Here is a 26117-nt window from a genome sequence, read left to right as displayed (position 1 = left end):
TGCTTTCCGATTCAATGATCTAGAGATTTCTACTTTCAGTTCCAACATACACAGTAACTTGAAAGCTTAACATGAAAAAAGTTTAGAGCATCACTGTTGACAATTCTTTGTAGGATAATTCCTTGTTGTGTGGTCCGTCCTGTGCAGTGTAGGATGTTTAGCAGCAACACTAGCCAAATTATTGAATTCCGGTAGGCCCCCTCCAAGTTGTGACGATCAAAAGTGACTGTAGACATTATCAACTGTGTCTGCTGGTAGGTAGCGGGGCGTCACCCCTGGTTGGGAACCACCGTCCCAGAATGACCTGTAACCTATGCAGTTTTCCACAGGGGACGGAGGTTCCGAACAGGCACACCTGACTGCTGGAGGAGGAGGATCCTCATCACTCCTCCAGAACAGGCAGCTGTGGGATCCTCATCTCTTTCTCTAGAACCGGGAGATGGAAACACTAGGCGAAAGCACGAGCTCCTACTGGAGCAGCCGACACAGCAGAACCCATCGACGCGGATCCACAGTGTCCACTTTCCAACGTTCCAGTCTCTTTCTCCAAAAAGACGCAATAGAATAATCCAAGTGCCCAGGAATCATTCTTCGCCTTTATTTCTCTCTGAAGACTTCGTTCCTAAAATGCCTACTCTAAAACCCACTTGGACTCCATTTTTCTTTACCAAAATCCCTATTCCTTCTTTTTAAAATTATGCCCAAAAAGAATGCCTTGAAATCCCCACACACCTGAAGAAAAAAACCTCTCTGTTTCTATGAATTTTACTATTTTAGATACCTCATGTAAGGGCAGCCATACAGGATTCGTCTTTTTGTGACTGTTTTCACACAATGTCTTCAAGGTTCATCCATGTCGTAGATGAAAGTGTCAGAATTTCCTTTCTTTTTAAGGCTGAATAATATCCTATTACATATACGTAGATAGCACATTTTGTTCATCCATTCATCCGTCAATGGGCACTAAGGTTGCTTCCACTTTTCAGCTATTGTGAATAATGCTGCTAGGAACATGGGTGCGCAAGTATCTCTTTAAGATCCTGCTTTCAATTCTTTGGATAAATACCCATAAGTAGGATTGCTAGATCATATGATAATTCTAATTTTCATTTTTTGAGGAACTCCCATACTGTTTTCCATGACACAAAGCCTTTGATCTCTTGGAGTCTGGGTCTCCTCACCTGGCAAATGATCATTTTACAAACAGGGCTGAATGAAATGATCTCTAGGACACATCTTGGCTTGACTGTCACTGCTTGGAGAGAGGCTCAGCCACCCAGTCCAGCTCACCCCCTTTTCTGTCTGATCACCCTTTGCAAAGCATCAACTTCTGATCCTCATTCTCTAAAACCATTTCCAACATACCCAGATCTTACATTTGTCTGTCACCAAACTCCCAATTCACTGAAAAATTTCTAGATCGATGGGAAAGAAAAGCAGAGTCAAGTGCTTGGGTTTCTTTGCTTTTCTCCCAGCAGCGAGCCTTAGAGGGTGAGTTCATGGGGCTGCACAGCTCACAGACTTGCCTCTGACACGCAGAGTTCCACCGACAGAGAGAAACTCGTCAGCACAGCGCCTTCAGGTCGGAGAGAGGAATAAAGGAAGGAGCGCTTCCTTTGTTTAATATCAAAATGAACACCGTGTGTCTGAGGCCACCTTCTCTCACTGAGCTCAGCAGCCATCATGTCACGCAACTGTGGGATTCAAAAAAGTAGCCACAGCTTATGCAACCCCCAAAGTTGACATCTTGCTTTCACAAGTGCAATAAGAGATAGTGGGGGGGTTCCTCATGAACTACAACTTCAGTCAGCAGCTGGTTTTGCCAACAGTGGCTCCAGCCCTGGCCCCACAGAGGGAGACGTGTGAAAGAGCCAAAGAGCCAAAGATCTGTGGTCTATAGACCTTCCTGCTCTCCACGTGGTCCTCGGCCCAGCAGCACTGGCCTCACCTGGGAGCATAGTAGAAAGACAGACTCTCAGGCCCAAGCTCAGACTTACAGAAGCAGAATCTGCGTTTTGAAAAGATACCCCGGTGATTCACACTCACCTTAGTTTAAGAAGGACTGTTTCAGAGCACAGAGATAACAGAATTCTTAGCAATGGGAGGGAAAACATCGATAAAATCATGCTTGAAAACTGCACCATAAATACTACTGAAAAGATCATTCTCTGTTATTTGCAGGGGGTCTGAATAAATCAACGTGCACCCAACTGTCCTTTCCACAGTGAGGCAGTAAACCCTTCTGCTCTTCAGTTAGAAGCTGGTTTGTTTGTTTCTCAGCATCTTCGACTGACTAGTTGGTCTTTGAGGCCAAAGGGACCACCAGGCAGCTGACATAAATTCAGTAATTGCTAAGGCTACAAAAGACGTACCTGTTCTGACACAGATGAACTGTCCCAGGTATATGGGGAAGTCACTAACATCCTAACAAGGGGCTGCCACAGGCCACAGATGCCGAGTTGCTCTCGCTCTCTGCACTGCATCCATTCCAGGTATTTCTGCATGTGTCCTGGATCATTTCCTCAAATCCCTCTATCGCCGTTCTCTCTTGTATTAGTTTGCAGTGGAGATTTTTTTTATTTATTCATGATTTGTGCAGAGCCTACTTCCCAAAAGGATTTTATGTGGCTTACAAAGATGAACACATTGTAAGCAAGACGAGCGAAATTAAAGTGGAATAAAAAACCAGTTAAAAAGTCTTAGGGGGGAATGTGTGTTCCCATGCTCTTTAGTCTCTTGGCTCCTCCCAGGCCCCCAACGCTGTTCCTCCCTAGGAAAGGAGAAGGGGATCAATGTGATTGATGAATTTGAAAATAAACTGGGATGCTCAACGCCTCCTTTTTGCCTCTTGGGTGTGAGTATGCACACAGGGAGTGAAAATTCTGCCCTGCTCCTTCTACGCGTAAGTCTTACCTATGCACCCCCCAGCTGGCCCTGGCCCACATGGCGAGACCCAGGGCTGCCTTACTGTTGAGGTCCAGCATTGCCTGTGGCTGGATGGCTACATCTATTTAATGCTGAGATTATTAGCAAGTCCATTCGCACAAAGATGTGAGCTACCTTCTTCAACCTCACTTCGATCAGTTTTAAAAAGTGGGACTTACAACTAGAATATACAACTATGTCCTGGGGCTTGGGGGAGAAAAGAAACAATACAAAGAGGAAGACTGGCAACAGATGTCAGCTCAGGGCAAATCTTCCCCAGCAAAAAAAAAAAAAAAAAAAAAAAAAGTGATATTTTGGCCCCCATGTGTTTCCTCCTTTGACATATTTCTCAATTAACTCAGAACTCAAATGAAAGGAAAGGGTGCTATTTATTGGGCCCTTTCAAAGTCCCAAGAAAAAGATCAGGAAAACTAATGCTGCAAGCCCCTTAGGATAGGTTATTAAAACAGATCCAAAAAAAAGCCTGAATGTTCTGGCTACCGAGGCAAAAGAGAAAACATGACCAGTGTGGCCGATACGACCAGAGGCCACTCAGTACTCACTCCACCCTCATCTTGCCTTCCTCTCCCATACAAACTGGCAAATCCAAAACTTGCCTTCCCAAGATTAGGTTAATTAGAGGAGGCCAGCAGACTCCATTCTGGCCAATGGGACGTCTTCAAGAGTAGGTGGCCACTGCCTCCTCCACGTGCTCCTGCTCTGAGGAACGTGCAATGCCTGAGGAGCAGCAGCCATTGCTAGGAAGAGCCGGACAGGAAGAGAGAGGAACCCGGCACCACTGAAGGCTGGACCAGCCCTAGACCACCTACCCCAGGCGGCCTGTTGCTCGATGATAAGGAGACCCCTCACTTGTCAAAGCCACGGATACACATGGTTATAGGATTCTAGAGAACACTGACCCGAAAGATACACATACGTATCTTTCATTGTCTTTATTACTACAAATAAGATCTTACAGATATAGATAGCTCTATATAACATTGCTAAAAACCAATCAAGATTTTTTATTCATTTCTAAGAAGTGACTTCTTTTCTTTTTTCCCATTATAAAAAAGATATGTTTAAGGGTTTTCATTCTCAGAAAGAGCACATACCCAAAAATATACATATAATCATATATGTGTATATATAATTTTACATTACTATAAAATCCTGATGAAATAGAACTCAACTAATTTTAAGCTCACTTTACTTTTAAAAGACTGAGTAAATGTCAAAAAAAAAAAGCCACTAGAAATTTATTTTAAAACAACAACAGTTATTTCTGAGTATGTCCTGGGACCCGTTCTTGTTCACCAAGTCTTGTTCACGGCCACAGTCTATGTGGGTAAATGAAGACCCAGAGTGGTGAAACTAGGACACCACAGGCCCTCAAACTTCAAAAGAGCTTTTGTTACGTTACACTATGTGCAAATATACAGTACATAAATGCTCATACATTAAAGAAAGACAATCATCAAAGGTTGACATGCAGAAAGTTCTAGTCATAATACCTTGGGTTCTCAGAAAATTCAATGAATCACAATCCAACATTGCTGAAACATGGACCAAGATTTTCCTGTCCGATGTTTCTCAGGAGTGATTTCCTATACAATGTCTCAATATCCTATGCAATATTTCCTTCCTTTTTTCCAATTATAAAAAGATACATTTAGTGGTTTTCATGCTCAGAAAGAGCAAAATATGTCTCACTCCCTGCTCTGCCCACCCTCTAGGATGAGTTTGAATTCTGCTTTAACAGAGCAAAGTGATGCCTCTTACAGTTGGCAGAACATTTGCACACACACAATTCCATTTGGTGCACAAAATATGACAGTGAAGGAAACAGATGTGATGATCCCATGTAGAAACAGAGGCTGGGAGAGTCAAGGGATGTGTCTGAAGTCTCAGGACCAGTCCTGAGAGAGCCAGACTAGCTACAGACCGCCACGTCCTCCTCCGGTGCTCTCTCTAAGGCGCTGTGCCGATCCTGACCTTCGCTGGGGTGCGAAGGCAGGGCTGACACACCAGGGACGTGGAAAGGCCGCCGCCACTCTGCTTGGCCAGTGGTCCGCCATGCCAATCATTCCTCATCCTGAACATCACTCAATCAGAGCTGTGGCTTTCCAATCTAGAAATGCATCCTCTTTTTCCTTTTCCCAACTGGTTAGCCGTTCTTTCTCATTTTCCTGTTGGGTCATGAATTTCTTGCCCCTAAACGGTCACATTTTCTCTCTCTCCTTGAGATACAGTAACAAGTCATGATCTTACTTCTTAACACCGACAAAGCTTTCTCTATGCTCCAGGTCCACACTAAACCTCTCTCCTTGCAGAAGGAGGTGGGGCATTTAGTGGGTATAAAGGCTGCTGTATCTCATCTATGGCCACATCTCTTTTATAGGTAAAACTGCCAGAGTGTTAACGCGGAACTTTCAAAACATTAAGATATAATTTACATGTCATTTCAATGGTTTTAACATTAATTGAGATATTTGTTCCTGCCTGCAATTACTAAATTACTACTTACTTTCTTTTCTCCTGTGGTTGTAATGAGAAGTCAGAAAGACCGACAAAGAGGTTAAGAAACGGATGGATAGTGAAAAAGGAAATATAGAGGAGCAGTTCTGTGAAAAATAACAATGATATTTAACCAGTTATTTATTAAGGAAAAACCTTATATTGTAATAGGTTAACACCGATTATGTTCTAAGAATATAGTCGTCTCTCTGATTCGAATTTGTACAAAGGTAACCTATAAAACCTTCTGTAAAAGGTTTAGAGAATGATCTTGTTTTGATCATGTTTTGATGACTTGAGGCCACTTCTGCATGCTTCTGCGCCATTCTCAGAATTCTGCGCCAAAAGGCAAATCCTTTGGTTTTGGTTTGCTCTCAGAGCCTCGTGCCAAAGAACATGCAGTGTGGAGGGAAGCTCAAGGGCTCTGTGGTCAGACAGGCGTGGGGTTGAAGCCCTTAAGCAAGTCACTTAAACTCTCTGAGACTCAGTTTCCTCATCCACGAAACAGGGAAAACAATTCCCATCTCATAAGGTCATGGAGAACATTAAGTAAAATAATACATGTAAGATTCCTGGTACTCAAGCCACTGTAGCCTTTACAAGACCCATTTAACATGAAGTGAAGCAGAATTCTCATGAGTTTCGCAAAGAATGTGTCCTGAGGCATTCATCAAAATTTTTTCCAAAAAAAGTTATTAGTCAATATCTAAAAGAAGAAGAGGAGAAGGGAGAAAAAGCAAATACCACTTGTATAACTTTTCTTCCCTTGCAGGTGTCATTTGGCACCCCTATCCTGAATTGGTAATATTTCATCACTACACCGAAAGCTCCTCAGGTACTGAGACTAAGTTTCATTTTTGGTCTTCCCGAAAGTAGCACAGTGCCTAGCACAGAATATGCACTTACTATACACCTGCTGTTTTCCTTCTTGGTGGGCAACCACTAGCAGAAAAAGTTAAATCTCAGGGCTCTTACTAGTGGACATTCCCTTTGCAGAGGGCTCTCCCTGTATTTCTGATGAGGCAAATTTGTGCCGATGGTACCCAGAAGTGGGATGGAAGAGAGAGCCAAGTTTTCAAAGTAAATGGAGGCAAAGATGAGAAGGAACATAGAAAACAACTGAGATATTTACGAGCCAAGGTATCACTCTAAAGATTTCTCACTATTTTCAAAGGGAGGACTGTACGTTTACAGTGGAAACACCTGGCAATCACTCACTCAACCAAGCTATTAAACTTAACATCATTAATGAATGGCCACATGCGTGTAATATAAAACATATGGCACCAGCTATGAAGTAGTCTGGCCAAAAATGTTTCACCTGAATCTAATCAAATCTTTAGACTGAATTTCCAGTATACAAGAAATACGGGGAATGGAGGAACAAGGTAGGTGACACCACGAGGAAATAATCTGATAAATCTGGAATGTGGAGCATCTACAAATTCACTAGACTTGTCCCTTCAAAAGGTCTATGTGATGGAAAAAGAAAAAAATTAAGGCACAATTCTAGGTTATAAATATACTAAAAAGGCTAACAGCCAAACGCAATGCATGAGTGAATCTGGACTGGCTCCTGGTTTGAAAAATATATAGTTATAAAAGACTGTGAGGGGACAACTGAGAAAATTTGAATATGGACTGGATATTTGATGATACTAGGGAATAATTATTAACTTTCTTAGTATGTTAAAGCTCCTGCAGTTATGTAAAAAAAAGGTCCTTATTTCTACAAGATACATGTGGAATGAAGTTTAGTGGTCCCTGCAATTATTTTCAAAGGGCTCAGCCTCCCACCCCAAAAATGTATTTCCATCCATCCATCCATACACACGCACAGAGGTTGATAAAACAAGTGACAAAATGAACGACTATTGAGTCTAAGCAGTGGATATACCGATGATCATTGGACTATTGTTTCAACTTCTCCGTTTGTTTGAAAATTTGTCATAATAAATGTCAGAAAACATGGAGGCAAAGTAACAAGCAAGATACTCCTCTCTGTCCTGAATGGAAATTTCTTTCTCTGGTATTTAATAATAAAAATAAGTTATCAAACTTTGTCCTAATGCATCTGGGCCAGTTACTGGGGACTATAAATGCCTCAGACGCCCTGTATGACAGATTCTGGGGACAGTAGGCATACTGAGGAAAAAGGACAGACCTCTTAATTGGGTATCATTTTCTCTGACTTTGTAACCTTAATATTTCTACATCAAGGATCCTACCAGGGGCTGGCTCTGTGGCTGAGTGGTTAAGTTCCCGCCCTCCACTGTGACGGCCCAGGGTTCGGATCCTGGGCGCGGACATGGCACAGCTCGTCAGGCCACGTTGAGGTGGCGTCCCACATCCCACACTAGAAGGACCTGCAACTAAGATATACGACTATGTACCAGGGGGGTTTGGGAAGATAAAGCAGAAGGAAAAAAAAGGGTCCTATCAGCACCTGGCTAATAAATTGTTAAATGTAGCTAGTATTTGCTTATTTGCCATTTTAATTTTTTTATAAAGTAAAATTCTTTATCTTTTACTTGGACTCCAGTAAAGGAACATAGAAACACAAAGATCGCATCCAGCATGACTGCTATTCATCCTTTTCAGGAGTTCAAATCCATCCCTTGGAAGTTCCTTTTTGAAGGGCCCGCTGGTACGGGGAGGTGCTGACAACCACACAGATTTCAAGGAACTACATTTGCCTACCACCTTCAACGGCCGCCTGGCATCACATGGGCACCCTGCACTTAACACAAGCACCCCCAGTTCTTGGGAGCTGATTCACGCAAGTCAACTCACCAAATCTGAGAGCCACTGCTTTTCAGAAAATAGTAATGGATTCTGCTCCCAAGTCCACGTAACTGATGATCTTCAACCAGCAATAAAAATAGCTTTGGATAAACTTTACAACTTGTGATGTTGCTTCTGCGTAAAGATAATCTAGTCATTTGACATCACTCGCTTTTTTTTCAATAGTGATGCAGGTGATATGTAAGAAATACAGGTATGGGGGCAATAACGCCTGTTTTCTGTAGTCTCGGTGCTCCATTAGTCCTGCTGTTGGGGACAGGACGGCGAAGCCGCAAGAGATGTAAGCAGTAAATAACCCAAACTTCACTCCACTCACCCATCCTTCGCTTCCTTTCTGAACCTTTCTAGACGGACAGCTATTAGAAGATTAACTGGACAAATTAGAGCTTTTTCCAAAGGTAGGCAGCAAGAGAGAGAAGCACCACCCATAGGTAAAAGTTTGTATTATTTGGGCAAAGACAAACGTAAAGTGAGTCTGAAAATTATTTCAAAGAGCTAGCAACTATGTGACTCTCTCCCAAACCAAAAATACAGCAGACTAAGGCTAAAACATAAAAACAGAAAACAAACTGAAGCTTAATGCTTAAAAAAATACATATGTAATATGTTATATATAATGCTAAATACGTATAGCATACATATATATATATACACAGTATCTCCAGGATATATGTATACATGTGTATCTCTCCAGAAAATGTGAAAAAAAGTGTTTCCTTTTGGTTCCAGACCAAGCTTATCTGAGAGAAGCTGAAAGTCTTACCTAGGTACAAGGATGCATTTTCTTTCTTGACATTGTCGTCTAAGTAGGTTGGTCCCAGGGTATAAATAGGTGTGGAGCCCATTCCGATGAGAATCTGCGCGCAAATGAATAAAGCCACATAGACCCAGTGGTTGTTTCCTCCCGAGTCCGTCAGGCAGGCAGCAGGCTCCAACGCGGCCGTGGAGTTGCCGCTCTGGCACAGGCCATCGTTGGAGGCCGAGGCGTTCAGCTCTTGGATCTGGTAGGGAGGCGAGATGAAGTGAGGTAAAGCGAAGAGGGCAGCCCCGACGGCGATGAAAAGGCCACCCACGGCCAGCCACAGGGGCCGCCGACCCCGGCCGCCAAAGTAGCTGACGAACACCACCACCACCAGGCTCCCGATGTCAAAGCAGCTGACCAGCAGCCCCGACTCGGAACTCTTCAGGCTGTAGCGCCTTTCGATGGTGGTAATGACACTGCTCAGGTACCCGGAGACCATCAACGCCTGGATGAAGGTCAGAAAGCACATGCAAACCAGGAAGCAACGGGAATCGGTGAGGACCACGTAGAGGCACCTTCTCCCCTGGAGCGTGGCCAAAGCGGAGGACACCGACACGGTTTTGATGACGTCCACCCTGTGGTTACAGTCCACGAGCCCTGCCATCTCTGCCGAAGTGCACGGGGCAGAGGGGCTGGGGGCCAACCGGCTCGGGCCTTGCTTCAACTCCTGATGGCACAAAGAATCTGTACAGCCCACGGCTGGCTTGGCGTCTACACTCGCGGGACTTAGATCTGGCCGGCAGGAGGTGCTATTCAGGACGGGTAAACTCTTGGACCTGAAGGTCTCTGGTTCGCACTTCTCTTGGAAAGCTCCTACTGTGGCCGGTGCTTGCAGCTGCTCTCCCGCTTGGGGCTGCAGCCCCGTGCCTTCGTCCATGGCTCTTAGAATTCAGATTCGATCACTGATCGCACTCAAGCACTCTGGCGCTTTTCATCCACCGGCACGAGGGGCCGAAGTTGGGCCCACGCAGTCTTGCCCACCAGGGACCGGGGCTGGGGAGGTAGAACCGCGCAGCAGGGCATCCTCACCAGCAGCGAGGCGCCCAGGGCATCCTGACCTCAGACGCGGCCCCGAGGCTCCGCAGCCGCGTGCCCCGGGGGACAGGGGTCCGCGCGGTCCTGCGATGAGCCCTGCTCGGCGTCCTCCTCGGGGCGGTAGCTCGCGGCAAGAGCCCTGCGCGTCCAGGGCGCATCCCCTCCGCCGCCGCCGCTCGGCCCGCCGCCCGGAGCGAGTACGCCCCGTGCCCAGCGTGGGGGCGCTTAGCGCTGCTGTCCGCGCCGCATCCCGCCCGGCTGGCTGGGCCAGAGGCGCCCTGTCCTCGCCCCCTCGGCTCGCGACACCCTGGGGCGCAAAGCTGCCAACCTGCAAAGCAGAGAGAGAGCAGTCAGCGAAGAGCGTCTGCGGCTGGGGCTGGCGTCCCGGCGTCCCGCGCTGGGTGACTTGGACGGTCCCAAGTGGGACCGAGGGACGAGCGAGGAGGGAAGCCCCGGAGGAGGCGGCGGCTGCGGGCTGCAGCCTATAGTGCGGGAACAATAAGCAGCAGGCGGTCGGCGGAGACCTTCCCCCATTGTCTGTCGCGGACCTGCCCCCGCCCCGCCCCTTTTGCCTTTAATAGAGCATCTGCTTTTATATGTTAATAATTATCAACCTGGCAGCCCTGAGTCAGGAGCGGGGTCTTTGATTCGAGGGAACTAATTGCAACCTTTTGGGACTCCTACTCCATGACTCAAAATAGAAAATGCCCAAAAGAACAAAGGAAAGTTTTTTTTTTTTACGAAGACAATGCATTCCCAGCCCCAATTTTAAAAAAAAGAAAAAAGGAACGGAGAAAGCTATGTGTGTAGAAATGTGTGTACACACTTGTGCGCAGGCACGTGTGCGCGATCGGATGTGAATCCGTCTGCTGCATGAAAGACACGTATTCAAAGCCCAAGACAGCCGTAAAAAGGTCAACGTGCTTGCCTCTTTATTCCCAACGCTAAAAATAACTCCCCAGCCCGAAAGAGCTATTCAATTACGAATACCGGGGGCAGTTGAGGCTGCGGCCCACACTAAGTCCCAGCGGGCAGTGTCACGCGAAACCGAAAATCAGTTTCCTTTGCGGAGGGGTGGGGAAGCCACAACAAACAAAGACATGCCGGCACGCCGTCGCCGAGCGCCCAGGAGCCCGCGGAGCCCGCTGGGCACCGGCGGCGGGCAGGGAGGCGCTCTGTTTACACCCAGCGCACTCCCGAACGTGGGCCCGGGGTGCGTGCGCGCGTGCGCGCGCGCGCGCGCACACACACACACACACACACACACACACACCCCCGGCGTGTCTGTCTCGAAACACACACACACACACACACACACACACACACACCCCGGCGTGTCTGTCTCGAAACCCCTCGCGCGACCCCGCACCCAGCTGGAATTCGGCAAAAGCCGGAAACAGGTGTGTCCCCAGGGTAAGCCCGGGCCCCTAATCTCGGGAACTCCCGCTCGCTGCCTCTGGCCGCGTGGGATGTGCACCAGGTGGGAGAGGAGAACAAGACTTCACCGCATTGGGTTTCATTCTGCGGCGCGCTTTTGTGATGCTGCTGAGAAAAGAAAGGAGGAAGGGTAAAGGAGAAAGGAGGAAGGGTAAGGGAGAAAGGCGGAGGGGCTGGGCGGCCAGGGGCGGCCGCGCCGGCGTCTCCCTCGGCTCTGCCCTGCCAGACCCGCTCCCAGATTCCCGGCCTGCCGGCCGCTCCCAGCCCGGGCTTCCCCGCCGCCTCCTTGCCCAGGCGCCTTCCCGGGGAACCCCGCCGGCTGCCGCGCGCCGAGCCGGGGAATCCCGGCAAACTCCCTCCCGCTCCCGGGCGTCCAAGCCCCTGCCTGGGCGGGCACCTGCACCGCAGCGCGGACTCGCACCGACACACGGATCCCGGCAGGGAGCTCTGGGAGCCGGCGTGGGATCCCAGGGACACCCCCCTGCGCGCACACATACACACAGCCCGCGGGAGGACAGGACCGCCGGGGACAGCTCGCGGCGCTGCCGGGGCGCACGAGCCGCAGCTACTCACTCGCGAGTCTGTCGGTCAGTCCGGCTGGCTGAGAGCGGAGCGGCGGGAGGTGGGGACTGTGGCGGGGTAGCAGTAGTTGGGAGCCCCCTGGGGAGGCAGCCTCGGTCCAGCCGGGAGAAATCAGTGGATGAGACTGTGACTTAGGCTGAACTCTTCCCCACAGCCCCTCGCCCGCCACCCAAGCTGCTTCTCTCCTAACGGACAGACGCGCCGGGAGAGGAGCGGCAGAGGGCGCAGGCGCGCGGCCCCAGCCCGGCCCAGCCCCATCCACAGGCAGCTAGCCATCCCGCTGCCCTTCACCTGAGCGGCGGCGGAAGGCGAGGAGCCACGAGGGAGCAGGTCTCCAAAACAGTGAGCTGCTAAAGCAGAGAGCCTGCTCTGAATTAAAAAAGTTATTTCTGTTCGTTTATTCCTTGCCATGGGCACCCACAGTGTCTCAGGAACCATAGTAGGTTCTGGGGACTAAAGATGCGTCGGACAGGATCCTTGGACTGAAGAAACTGCCGTCTTGTGGAAGAAACACCCCTGTAAGTAGCCTAAAACAACGCAGTACATTCTATGCAGGGTGCCACTGGAGAATCTAATATCCGTGAACCTGTTATATCTTCACCTCCAGGCAGAAGGAAAGGCATGTGCAAGAGCACAGGGGCATGGTGCTGCCATTAACAGGTAGATGAGTTGCAGGGAGATTGCAGGGATGGGGCAGAGGACCGGACTGCAAGAGCGTCAGAGTAGAAAACGTCAGCAAGGGCTCCATAGGTTGTGTGCTATGAGCACTGAAGGACAGTGACATTCTGACTTGCTCATCAGAAAGCTGGTTCTGCAATGGTGGGTGAGAGGAGGCCACACTGTGGGAGTGGAGACAAGTGAGCCGGGCAGTGTCTGAGCAAAATGTGATGAGGCAGTGTGAGGGGGCATGGAGAGGCAGGAGCTGATGGCAAACACATTGAGAAGGTAGAAGTGGCCAGACTTGGAAGCTGATGTAATCTGGAGGGTGAGAAAATGGACCGATACAGGATGTCTCTCAAGTTTCACACCTGCCCGGGTGGATGATGGCCCATAAAAACACAAGAGGGGAAACATGCTCTTGGGGGGAAGATGTTCTTGTTTTAGATGCGTTCACTTTGAAATGCCTTTAGGACATCCAGGCATACGTGTCCGTAAGTCATTGGATAGAGGTCACACAGGAAGTTTGGACTAGGTATATGGATTAGGAGTCATCAGCCCAAAGGTGGCCTGGGGTGATAAGGAAGATCACGCAAACTGAGGAGAGAAAGACTAAGGACAGGGCTCTAGAGACACCACAACCTAAGAAAAGGAGAGGGAAAAAGCTAAGGAGGGAGACTAGAAGCAATGGTCAAAGAAGTGTGCAAAGAATCAGAAGAGAGTGAGGGTCACGGGAGCCAAAGGAGCAGAAAACTTTACAAAGGGAGTGGTCAGAGGCCTAAAAGGCTGCAGGGAAGTCAAACAGGACGATTGCTGAAAACAGTCCGTTAGCTGTAGCAAGTAGGGGGACACTGTTGAGCTCAGACAGAGGGCATGGCGGCCTAATGAGGGAGGGCGATTGTTCTACGATTATTGGTGACTGTGCTTGCCATCACTGCCATGCCAAAGCCACGTCATTGCTGCCTGGCCTTATCCAATGAGAGCGTTGGCTCCACTTTCAGATACGGTGAGTGGAATGTGGAGAGATTAGTAACTTGGTAAAGGCACAGAGCTAATGTGTGGACCACATGAACGGGATACTCCAAAAATCCATGCTCTTAACCCTGACTCTATACTCCCTCCCTTCTCATTGGATAGCAGCTTGACTTTTCAATGCACCTTGAATGTGTTAATTATCTCACTTTAGTCCAACCTCCGCTGTATCTACAGTTGATCCTTAGAGAACAAAATAGGCCAGCTGACACCAAAACCCAGCTAGGGTGTGCTGGAAGTCCATGTTGAGACAGCACTTGTCTTCTGGAAGCTGCCTGACTGATTGATCAAATGGTACAAAAACATGCATTTCCTTATCCCCTGCCACTGTCTCCTTCTTAAGATCTCCATCAAGCCCACCCTTACTTTTTCACAAACGGACAATGTGACTCCAGCTGCCCCCCCCCCCCCCGCCCAGATTTTAATCCCCTACTACTGATAAGGTGGGTAAAGCTATGCAGCACTTCTTGTACCTGACTACTCCTCTGAGCTCGTTCTGGATCCCAATAGAATGGATCTCCTCCTATTACAGCCTTTCAAGCTCTCCGACCTGTGCCCTCATTTCGGCCTCAGCCCCAGACATCAGTTATTCTACAGCAAATTCCATCTGTGTCATGAGGTGCCAGCAGAGGGCTTCCCTGCCGAAAGTCAAATCATCATGTCCCTGGAACACGCTGCGTTTATTCACGGTCAATTGCCATAGTTCAACTGGAAACAGCTCTAAGAACCCATAGATTTTTTTATTGCCACTAATAGAAAGATCATGATTTATAGACAGAATTTAAAAGGTCCAATTAGCTACCCATATAGGACACAAGAAGAAAACCTTTAGCAAGAGACGTTTCTTTTGCTTTCTCTCTCCTAGTCAGATAGGACTTTGGAAAAGGCCCAGTGTGCTTCCATCAGCCCTAATCTTCAAGTTCATAGAAAGAAATGGACTCACATCATGGGGTTCTGCTACCCCCACGGCTTATTTCCCACGATATGAAAGAGTACAGTTGCCAAGACCAGGATACCTGCCTTGGTAGGTGTACTGGGAGAGGAAGAGCAAGACTAAAAACTCTCTTAGAATTTCCGGGCTTGCTTATGCTTCTTCTGAGTCGTTAATCAGACTAGCTTACACGTAACTTGCATCTTTCCCGATCTTCATGTAATAAGATGGTGGCCTTTGGAATTACCTCAGGCCTTCTACGGGCTTAAAATCTAGCTGCTCTGGAGAATGGGGTAGGGAAAGCTGAAGAGCCTTTCTCCCCCGCCTCCTCTTCCTCCTAAAAGACAGTTCACTTCAGAGGTCTCCCAGACACAACAAGAAGAATCGGGTTTTGGCCTAAAATATTTTCTGAGTTTAAAATATAGTACGTAGTTGCCACTACTCTATGGAATTAGGTGTTGGTTGTTGAAGAAGGGACAAATTGTGTCTTTAAGGTAAACTTTTTTGTGTGTGCCTTCAAAATATTTTTGTAGAAATAATTTTTTATTTTTACTTATTAATAAAAAAGTTAGGATACCAAAAAAAGATTACCTATTTTTCTTGTTGAAATACAGCTTTATTCACAGACCCTGAAGAGCTATCCAGATTCCTAACCTCTGTGACATATTTAAATTACATCTCTATTCTTGATTCAAAAAAGTAGTTTATGATATAACTGATTTCTTCAATTTCTTTTTTCTTTATTTTAATTTTTAATTTAATTTAATTTTTTATTAAGATATAATTGACATATAACATTGTATTAATTTCATTTGTACAACATAATAAGTCTAGTTAACATCCATCACTACACGTAGTTAAAAATGTTTTTCCTTATGATGAGAACTTTTAAGATCTACCTTCTTAGTAGGGGGCCGGCCCCATGGCCCAGTGGTTAAGTTCCTGCACTCTGCTTTGGGCAGCCCAGGGTTTCGCCAGTTCAAATCCTGGGCGCACACATGACACCACTCATCAAGCCATGCTGAGGCGGTATCCTACATGCCACAACTATGTACTGGGGGGCTTCGGGAGAAAATAAAAAAAGGGAGGATCTACTCTCTTAGCAACTTTCAAATATACAATACAGTATTATTAACTATAAGGTTACAAGGTAACCTCTTGACAGAACCTGGCATTTGTACCCTTACTTAGATGTAAATTTCAAGCAGAGTGAAACAGAAGAACAGATCTGGCCCTGGGGTACGGTGAATGCAGGGTCTGTGGTTTGAACATCTGCCAAGTGCTAAAGGCGTATGGTGACCAACCACGTCACTTTTAGCACTGCAAGTCCCACAGCCCAAGAAACCACAGTTCTGTGAACTCTGGGACACTTGGTTACCCTCTAAAGGAGCCAAGCCACTGGGCGGTGCCTCTAGGAGGCAGCCAGGACAAGGTGACAAGACTCCATCAGTCAGGACCTTCTAGAAACTGCCATCTCCCTCAGTAAAATTAAGCCAGATACTCCAAGGCTAGTAATGAGGAGAAAATTCCCTGTGAAGAGGGAACATTTGTCCCCAGAGATTCACATTCCCTTGAAAATTTTTCGTAATTACCGCCACCGCCACCTGGCCCTGGAAGAGGAAGGAGTTAGGGCAGGAAAAGGAAGGAAGGAGGTAGAAGATGCGATCTGCCACGGGCCCTGGGCATCTCTGCACGTTCTCTGTGGGTACGCCAAGAAGGCGAGGCCCTGACCACTCTTCACCCGGGCCATTTCTCAGGGTTGTGTTTGCAGCCAGCAACCCTGAGGGATGAGGTAACGTTTTCCCCTGGACAAAGCAGGCTTGCGTTGCTTACTCTGGCGCAGCCACCAAGATCAGTGCTCCTCTCCTGTAATGCAGTCACTGCGTGTGCAGGCATCCGTGGTGGACTCTGCATCACCCCATGGGACTCAGAGGGCGTGGGAACCTGGACGAACATCATAGTGACACTCTGCCTGCTGCTTTTGCCGTGAGTAACAATGTCCATTGTGTCTGATTCTGCAGTCTTTTCTCCCCAGCATCATGAAACAGTAGCAGGCTAACTTGTTAGCTTAGAAGCAGGGTAAGATCTAGACCCTGCACATTCCTTGTGAGACACCATCCAATTTTAACATTCTAACTCAGATATCAGCTTCCCTTACATTCTACAGTCCAGCTACGCCAAGGTCCGGGCTTTTAAACAGATCTTTCCTTGGGCTTAAAGGCTAATAAAGGAAAGTAAATATGTGGGATAACATGAAATTAACTGTGTTAGATATGGTTGATTGGCACTCGGTGTGGAGCCCCGACTTTTCTGTTCTTTCTTAAATGACAGAGTCTGGAAAACTACATTTCCCAGACTTCCTTGCAGATCGGGTTCGAGACAAGAATTGGTGCACTCCTGTGAGTTTTGGAAGGTAGAGTGAGGCACAGGCCACATCCTTTATGGCTATCTTATGCCAGCAAGCAGTTCTTTGAGACATGGTCTTTTTCCGCTTCAGTATTCGGTTGTCCAAACTCCAGTTTCTGGATGTTGAGAGGCAGTTGCACAATTGGATCTCTGCCTCCAGCCACAGCAGGATGTCCTGAAGTCAACAGACCAGCGACAGCCTTTGATTCATGCCCTCCAGATTAGCAGATCACCCAGCTTCCCTGAGAGGACAGATCTGCAATGTTCTAAGAGTCGTTCCTGGCCATCCAACCTAGGGAACATCTGTGCAGCCTTTCCAGACATTTCGTAAGCACATAACTCCCTATAGTGAATCCCTTTCTGCCTAAAAGCTCAGAGTGATTTCTCTGTCCTACCCGGGGCAAAGACCAATACACCAAATAATCAGCTTGTAAATTATGGCCCACTCATCCACAGTTTGGGGGTCCCCCCCTTGTAGAAGTCTCTTTTGGGACCTACCTCAAGGATGACTCTGAACTATCTTATCAAAGTCTAGATCCAGAGAACAAAGCCAAGAGGAAGCTGGTATTCCTCCCTTTCCTTCCTTCTGGATTTCCATTTCCTACCTGAGGACATGCTTCTTCCCTAGATGCCTGGAAAGATCCACATTTCAGGGATGGCTCAAGGGGGTGACCTTATTCCAGGGCATAGAAGAATACTTAACACAAGATGATGTAAAATGACACAATCACTGCAATGACACACTGTTGAGCCCCTCCTCTAAAGCACGTGGGCCAGCAGCAGGGTCTCATTTCCTTACATTTATCTAAGAGACCTGAAGCTCAGATGGGTATAAATAATTTGTGGTATAGTCCTGCTGTTGGTGAAAGGCAGACTGGCTGCTGGACAGCAGTATCCTTCACTTCCCCACCCGCTTCTGAAAGTCTGTGTCGTCTGTGGGCCAGACAAAGCAGAGTGGGTAAGAATAAGGACTCTGTGGCAAGCAAACACTATTTCATCTTCGTGGTGAGTGAATGGGTGTCACTTATACGTATTTCATCACAAGAAGATGCCCCACTTCTAAGACGCCTCAATTCCAAGATGCCCCATTATTTTATGTACCGCTAAGAAGGAAAAAATGCTGCCGATTAGACTATGACACAACACCTTAATGATTAAAGAGAGAAATAGAGCTCTGTTGCCAATCTGCCTAAAATTAGTGCTAGCTCTGCCATTTCCTGTGATATGGCTTTGGGCAATTTACTAAGCCTCTCTGCCTCAGTTTCCAAGTTAGGATTAACCACCGTATCTATCTCACAGCTCTGTTGTAAGCAGTAAATGAGATAACATTTGCAAAATGCTTCCGACAGGGCCTGGACCATGGTTGGTGCTAATAGATGTTAGCCTTTGTAACGGTTATGCATTGCTGTCTTTGCATTCATCTTAATCATATTTTTCCTCTCTGATCGTTGGAGGGCAGGGGATCCAGAATCTTTTGTTTCATGCAAGCCACACGCTTCTCTAGGATTAGCTCCATCTGGGAAATTATGATCAGACTGATAAAACATCATATATTCTTTGGCGTCCAGTATTTGGTTGTCTGTGTTTGTTTTGTTTTGTTTTCCATCTTTCAAACATGGGAATCCCTTCCTTATCAGCATCCCCACCGCCTCTCAAGTATTTACAACAGCTAAACAACCATCATCCCGCTCATTTATCATGTTAGGACTGACTACATATTTTACATACATTATTTCATCTTCACTCTCAGGTATATATTACCAATCCCTTTGATAGAAAAGGGAGCTGAGGGTCCAAAATGATCATCAATTTGCTCTAAGTCGTTCAGCTTAGAAAGTGTGGAGAGAAATTCAAACCCAGATCAACCACATTTCAAAACCTATACTCCTAGCCACCTTGCTGTATTTTCTCCCAACTGTGCTTTACATAAGTTTTAGGAACTCATCTATTGATTAAGGTGAAGCATGTCTCTATAGTGAAATATTTAAGTAGATTAAAGGATGAAACAGTCTAAATGCAAACAATGCCGGCTATCGCTTTTGAATAAAAATACAAAACAAGGTACCCATGGAGCCATGACCTCTATAATGACTGGAATTCAAGTTTTTACAGGACTGCCTAACCTTCCAGTCACTAGCCATGGTTCCATTCCCAACTCATCACACCTCCCAAACTTTCTCTGCATTCCTTCCCTTTACTACGGAGCTTGAGCATCAGGAACAAGCTTACCATGAAGTCCATCCCACACAATCCTGCTGCCCGTCTCCCGCCACATTCCACCATAAGACTGAGAAAGAACTGGTCAGTGGTGGTGAGAGAACCTGGCCTCATTCCCTCAGAGCCAGTCTTACAAGGAGAGCTGAAATCAAACCTGGCTTCCTGAGATCCCGAATCAGAAACAGCACATAGTAGAATTCTTTTAATAAAAGAACACGAAAATGTAGGGGACTGTGGGAAATGAGCAGGAGCTCAGAGCTCAAACATCCTTTCCTTAATATAAAGACACTCTGAAAGAGCTCTTTACAAAGTTTTCTCCAATTTCCTTCTCTTGGGGCCAGCCTGGTGGTGCAGCGATTAAGTTCGCATGTTCCGCTTCAGCGGCCCGGGGTTCGCCAGTTCTGATCCCAGGTGTGGACCTACGCAACACTTGTCAAGTCATGCTGTGGCAGGTGTCCCACATATAAAGTGGAGGAAGATGGACACGATGTTAGCTCAGGGCCAGTCTTCCTCAGCAAAAAGAGGAGGATTGGCAGCAGATGTTAGCTCAGAGCTAATCTTCCTTAAAAAGAAAATTCCTTTCTCTCCTCTCTATCCTATTTTGTTGTTGGTGAGATTTTTGATAATTCTCTGATTACAGAAAAATTCCAAAAGTCCAGACGGAAGTGCTATATTATTTTTCATTATTTTTACTGTTGGCTTCGGCATGTGTGTGCAGGAGCCTATGTTTTTGGCCTGACTCTTATGCTCCCTTCTCTTTGGATGTCCGTGATACACTGACAATTGTTCACTTTCTTTTGTTGTAACTAATGAATACAAAATGACCCAATATAAGTAGAATGTAGCACTCAGGCCCTCAGGGAAGTGATTTGAAAGGATTTAGTGTTCCATTCGGAGGCTGCAAACCTGTCGTCAAGGTATGGGATTTAAACGACAAATAGATTGTCTTATGTCATTTCCTTTGTGAAAATTAGAGCTGTAAGAGTCTAAATTTAGTTTCTCTAAATTGAAGAATGACCAGAAGGTAGGGCATGTGCACTGTGAAAAGAGAGCATCTAAACATCTCCATTCCTTTTCCGTCCTTTGCTTGGTTTTCTTTGTGAAATTTCACACCAGAGGAAAAATGTGCTTTTCCAAACAGAAAAGAACTATTGCGAAAGTTCTCCTCATTTTGGACCCACGATGAATTTTAAACTCCAGGGGAGAACTGAAATGTGCTCCAAGGAGCAAAAAGAGACGCATATATAAATGAAAATATGCATTTTCTCTCTGTGCTATGTTCCTCCTCTTTAATCTTCCCTAAAGAAGAGATACCCTTAGGAAGAAAAGTCTGAAGCCCTAGCAACAATTTTTACTCGTCTTAGAAAATCTCTTTTTATTAATATCTTTCACACACGTAACAAAAAAGCAAAACTGAGAATGAGCAAAGTAATCCAGGCTATTGAAAAACTGGTAAAACTAGCTCCCTGATATGTCACCAACACACATCCTTACTGTCTCGTGCCATTTAGAGACCAGGATCCTGATTTCTGCTGAGTGCAAAGCCCATGGCTCTGAGTTGAACCCTGAAAAGTAAGCAGAATTTTCACGTGTGGGTGGGAGTCGAGGCCTCTGAGACAGAACCGCAACTGAAGAGGGAGACTGAGACAGAAACACTCTTGGGAAGGACGTCTCGGGATGGGGGAGCTGTTAGGAAACTTAGAGCCCAGGAAGGGGCCAGACAGGAAGCAAGATAGGAAAGCTGGTCACCTCTGGCAAAGAAGTGTGGACTCTATTCTATAGACAATGGAAGTATCAGAGGTTTCTAAGTAGAACTTTACCAAGATTAATTTCTCAAGAAGAGGTGGGAGGATTGGAGTGGGAGAGAGAATGCAGGTAGAAAGACCGCTCCCAAAGCAATTACAATAGTACAGGCAAAACCATGACCTTGGGGTCCAAGAAGTAAGTAAAGACTAGCGTGGGACCACTGTTGGCTTATGACATGGGAACAGATGCTCTAGATTGGAAGCACCTGAGGGATTATTTAACCAAAAACTCACAAACCTGTGCCCAAATCGTGGCGGTGAAGCCCACATATATATTTTTTTGTTTTCAGAATTACTTGCCAAAACTAATTTTAAACTTGGGAGATTTCAGATGAAAGATCCAGACTTCTGGATTCTTGAAATTTGGCATTTGTCGCATTGGGTTCAAGGCCTTCAGTTACCTGCCTGGCCCCTATTGGCCTCTTAGTCTGAGATCTCTTGACTTGGCCAATTCCTGTCCTGTCATCCCTACCCCAAATTAACGATGAAGAAACTGAAAGCCGCAGAAGGTAAATAAATTTCCCAAAGTTTCACAAGCAGTTGGTGGCAAAGTCAATGAGGGATGACGTGGCACAGGGACAATTCTACTCCCTATGGCAACTTGACATATATGGTCTCTGCTCCTCACAAGCCATGAAGGTGGACATCATTATGCCCATTTCATAGAGGAGGAAATGCGGTGAGAGAGAGACCAGGTAACTTGTCCAAAGCCACAGGGACAGCTGATTAGCCGTGGAGACAGTGTTCAGACCTGATTCACCCAAGTCCTTTTTATGATACAATTAGTGTAGGAGCCTGGAGCCAGACAAACCTGCTTAAAGCTTGAGCTGACCATTGACTGGCTGTGTGATAGCAGGGATGTTACTCATGCTGTCTAAGTTTCAGCTTTTTGGTCTGTAATCTGAGTGAATATGTACCCAACAGCAGTTAACACATGGGAGGAATTACAATTCTTATATGTTGGGCGTTCACTCACACCCGATATTGTACTAAGCGCCACACTCCACGATAAAATGGGTGCTATCATCCACATTTTGATGGAAAAAGTCCTGAGATTTAGAAAGGATGCAACATCCCTAAATAGTGAAGAGTGGTCTAGATTTTTCCTCTGGTCCAGTCTCATTTGTGTGTCTCAGCCACACCCTCCACAGGCCTCCCGAGGGGGCACCACATACCCAGTCGGTGCTCAATAATTAATCGCTCTTTCTCCTACCCTTTCTCTTACGCCACAATTAGACCATTGGTTTTTCAGCCTGCTAATGCTTCCTCCATTCTAGTTTTTCAAGGAAAATAAGATTTTCTCCTCCACTTTCTGTAATTCAGACCTGTTTTTAGAATCAGAAGTGTTACACATCAACAAAGTACACTGTGGTTATTAAACTTTTATTTAAATATTGTTATGGGCTGAATTGTGTCCCCTTCAAAATTCATGGGTGGAAGTCATAACCCTCAGTACCTCAGAATGTGACAGTATTTGGTAATAGGATCTATAAAGAGATAATTCAGTTAAAATGGGGTCATTATGGGGGGCTCTAATCCAATGTTACTGGCATCCTTATAAGAAAAGGAAATTTGGACACAGACAGGCTCAGAGGCGAGACCATGTGAAGACACAGGGAATGTGGAAGGCCATCTACAAGCCAAGGAGACGGGCCTCAGAAGAAACCGACCCCCTGATGCCTCGATCTCCAACGTGCAGCCTCCAGAACTGTGAGAAAATAAATTTCTGTTGTGTAAGCCCCCCAGCCTGTGCTCGTTGTTCTGGCAGCCCCAGCAAACTAATACAAATACTGATAAAAATGAAGCCAAACATTTAAAAGTAATAATAAATAACTTATTTGAAAGTTTATTTTTATTTTTATTTTTTTTAAAGATTTTACTTTTTCCTTTTTCTCCCAAAGCCCCCAGTACACAGTTGTGTATTTTTAGTTGTGGGTCCTTCTAGTTGTGGCAGGTGGGACACCGCCTCAGCGTGGCTTGATGAGCAGTGCCAATGTCCGCGCCCAGGATCCGAACTGGTGAAACTCTGGGCCACGGAAGCAGAGCGCATGAACTTAACCATTCAGCCACGGGGCTGGCCCCTGAAAGTTTATTTTTAAAGAATTTTCAGGATTGTAAACATTTCTGACAGTAAAGAAAACTTTCCTGATTCACATCGCAGAGTAAATTGGAAGGATAGGACCTAAGAAAGAACCCCATGGTACCTGTCAATCAGAGACTGTGCTCTCAGAGAGCGCATCTTAATGCAGGAGAAATGTTACAACAATGGGTAGAAAAAAAGACTGTGATTAGGACAGATAATAAAATAAAAGCAATTTATGTCAAAGTAATGTGATCCATAACAATTTAAATGAAGAAAAAGAGTCAAGCAGATATGCCCAACTGAAAAAGAAATGAAATATATTATACCTGCATCTAAAATGGAAATACTAATCACAAATCTTAAAACTTCTCTAAGATCCAAAAATATTTTTTTTTTTTTAAGATTTTATTTTTTTCTCCTTTTTCTCCCCAAAGCCCCCCGGTACATAGTTGTATATTTCGTTGTGGGTCCTTCTAGTTGTGGCATGTGGGACGCTGCCTCAGCGTGGTCTGATGAGCAGTGCCATGTCCGCGCCCAGGATTCGAACCAACGAAACACTGGGCCGCCTGCAGCGGAGCGCGCGAACTTAACCACTCGGCCACGGGGCCAGCCCCCTAAGATCCAAAAATATTTAAAAAAACATAGATCTGGAAAAGAGAGACAAACCCCTAAGAAACTAGCAGTAACATCCATGTGTCCAGATTCTCCTCACTTCGGGGTTCTCAAACTGAGACTGTGTCCCCCCAGGAGCTCTGGGCCACCTGCCAGTAGTAAAGCCATGTGATAAACACGAGACGTCTTCCTAGAAAGTCATCTTTATTAAATTTTGGAAATAAGATGACAGAGATATATTATGGGGTATAAGGAAAAACTCAGATATATTTTCTAAATGAAACAAGACCCTTTTAAGAAATGTGGTGTTGGCTTCAGGTCACTTAAGGCTATGGCATCCGAGACTCCCTGGGGTATGTGGCCACTCTCTTCAGCCCAGGCCACTTTTGTTGGAAAGTTTAAGAAAAACCTTTATCAGATGCCAGTTTTATCCTCAAGAGGTACGTATTTTATTCAGAGGGCCCCAGGAAAAAATATCTCAGCCACACAGTTTGAAATTCTCTTAATTTTGTCCACATGACTCTTTTTCAAACAAAATGTGCCTGAGAAATTAATTATGCTATCAATCATTCACACTTTAGCATGGATTACATCATTCACATGTTTTCTCAATACCTGAAATTAGCTGTATGTGGAAATTGGAGGTAGGAGAGGTGATATACGTCAGAGTTTCCATGGAAAAAGTTGCCAACTCTATTGGGTAATTTGATTGGACTATTTCCCAAAATGTGGCAAGGTGTGGGGACCATGAGGGATATGTGGTGCTCTAGAGATACTAACAGTGGGATGTTACACCATTCCCTACCAAGCCTAAAGGGGCAAGGGGAGGGAGCAATTTTCAAAAGTTGGACAGAGAAAACAGTACAGAGAACCCCACAAGATGAGAGCCGTTGCCTTCAGTAGAGGGACAAAGTAGGCCATCAGTGACCCTGCAGAGAGAAAACTGGGACAATTAGCACATTTTTGGGTCCTCACTCCTCTGCTGGCCTCTGATCTCCTGCTGGTTGACCCCATTGGAAGCCGAGAGCAAAGGAGCCCACTGAGGCAATCCATACCAGTCAGCCTCCAGGGCACAGAACAGACTGCAGAAAAGTGGGGAGTTGACCTGGAGGGAGACCAGAAGATGGCCAGCACCAGAGGACTGAGCAGGAGAGGACTGAGTGGTCCAGGAGATGCTCACAGGGGAGTAGGACTGAAATGTTGGAAGGATTAAAAATGTTTAAACAATGGAAGACCTTGGGTTCTGTTTTCAAAAACTTGAAGCTTTAGTGTGAAAAAGGATTTAGAGAATATGAATAGTAGGTTTCTGTTTAAAGTACAGAAGAACGTTACAGATACTGGAGGTGAGTTCAGTAGAGAAGTACTTCCTCAGGAGGCAGTACAGTTAGCTCCCTGTGTGACAAGTGCTTACATTTGCCCACCATTCTTTCCCCAACCCTCTTCCACTTCCACTTGCAGGAACACCTGGCCCGGTGGCCAGAGGAGCAGTCACATGTGGTAAATAATCCCAAAAATCTCCTGGCCACAGTGACTGCCTCGGGCAATGGGCATGGGACCAGAAGGGCAACCAGAATCCTTCCCCGGCTCTTATAAGTTGAAGCTGAGAGAGAAAACCGTCTTTCCTCTTGCATCACCAAGCTGGAATGTTGAAAATCTGGCCCTGCCTGAAGCCATGTTCCAAGCCACACAGAAAATTCCAACCTGAAGTGGCAGAGAATGAGGCCATGCACAGTGAGGGGTGATGGAGAGAGAGAAAGATAGTCCCAACCATAACAACTGAGTCCCTCCTTTGAGTTAGCCCTGATATTGGTCCTTCCCTTTTATGGGAGGCAATAAATTTCCCCTTTTACTAGAAGTGATTAGAATTTAGTTTCTGTTACCTGCAACAAAAGAACCTTGGCTAATACATTCCCCCATGCTATGGGTTGAATGGTGTCTCCTCAAAAAAGATATGTTGAAGTCCTAGCACCTAGTATCTCAGAGTATGACCTTATTTGGAAATAGGGTCTTTATAGAGGTAATCAAGCTAAAATGAGGTCATTAGGGTGGGCCCTAAACCAGTATGATTGGTGTCCTTATAAAAAAGTGAAATTTGGAGACAGATGCATACAGAGAAAACACTATGTGAAGAATGGAGTTAAGCTGCCACAAGCCAAGGAAACTCCAGAAGCAAGAAGAGGCCCATAAAAGAGCCTTTCCCCACAGCCCCCAGAGGGAACCAACATTGCGGACACCTTAATTCAGACTCCCAGGCTCCAGAACTGTGAGACA

At 46.1% G+C, this 26117-nt stretch overlaps 1 protein-coding gene and 1 long non-coding RNA gene across 4 annotated transcripts in view; one reads left to right on the top strand and one right to left on the bottom strand.

Annotated features, from left to right (window-relative positions):
- Window positions 1–12327, bottom strand: part of SLCO5A1 (solute carrier organic anion transporter family member 5A1) — a 131019-nt gene extending 118692 nt beyond the window's left edge. For both annotated transcript variants that reach the window (XM_008514553.2, XM_008514554.2), the window contains exons 1-2: window positions 12095–12327; window positions 9011–10412 (exon numbers count right to left, since the gene is read on the bottom strand). In XM_008514553.2, coding sequence (XP_008512775.2) covers window positions 9011–9926 — 916 coding nt within the window. In that variant the 5' untranslated portion in view covers window positions 9927–10412; window positions 12095–12327. The remainder of the gene's footprint in view (window positions 1–9010; window positions 10413–12094) is intronic.
- LOC139085030 (uncharacterized) lies at window positions 11328–22997 on the top strand. 2 transcript variants are annotated; one of them, XR_011543005.1, is made up of 3 exons: window positions 11328–11484; window positions 12258–12621; window positions 22734–22997. It is a non-coding gene; the product is annotated as an uncharacterized lncRNA (long non-coding RNA). The 2 variants fall into 2 exon arrangements; XR_011543006.1 differs by lacking the exon at window positions 11328–11484 and adding an exon at window positions 11665–12108.
- The last annotated feature ends 3120 nt before the right edge of the window (window positions 22998–26117 follow it).

Source organism: Equus przewalskii, chromosome 8 (genome assembly GCF_037783145.1).
Source record: "Equus przewalskii isolate Varuska chromosome 8, EquPr2, whole genome shotgun sequence".
NCBI lineage: Eukaryota > Metazoa > Chordata > Mammalia > Perissodactyla > Equidae > Equus > Equus przewalskii.
Note: the sequence above shows the minus strand (reverse complement) of the source record. Positions and strands in the feature narration are given on the sequence as shown.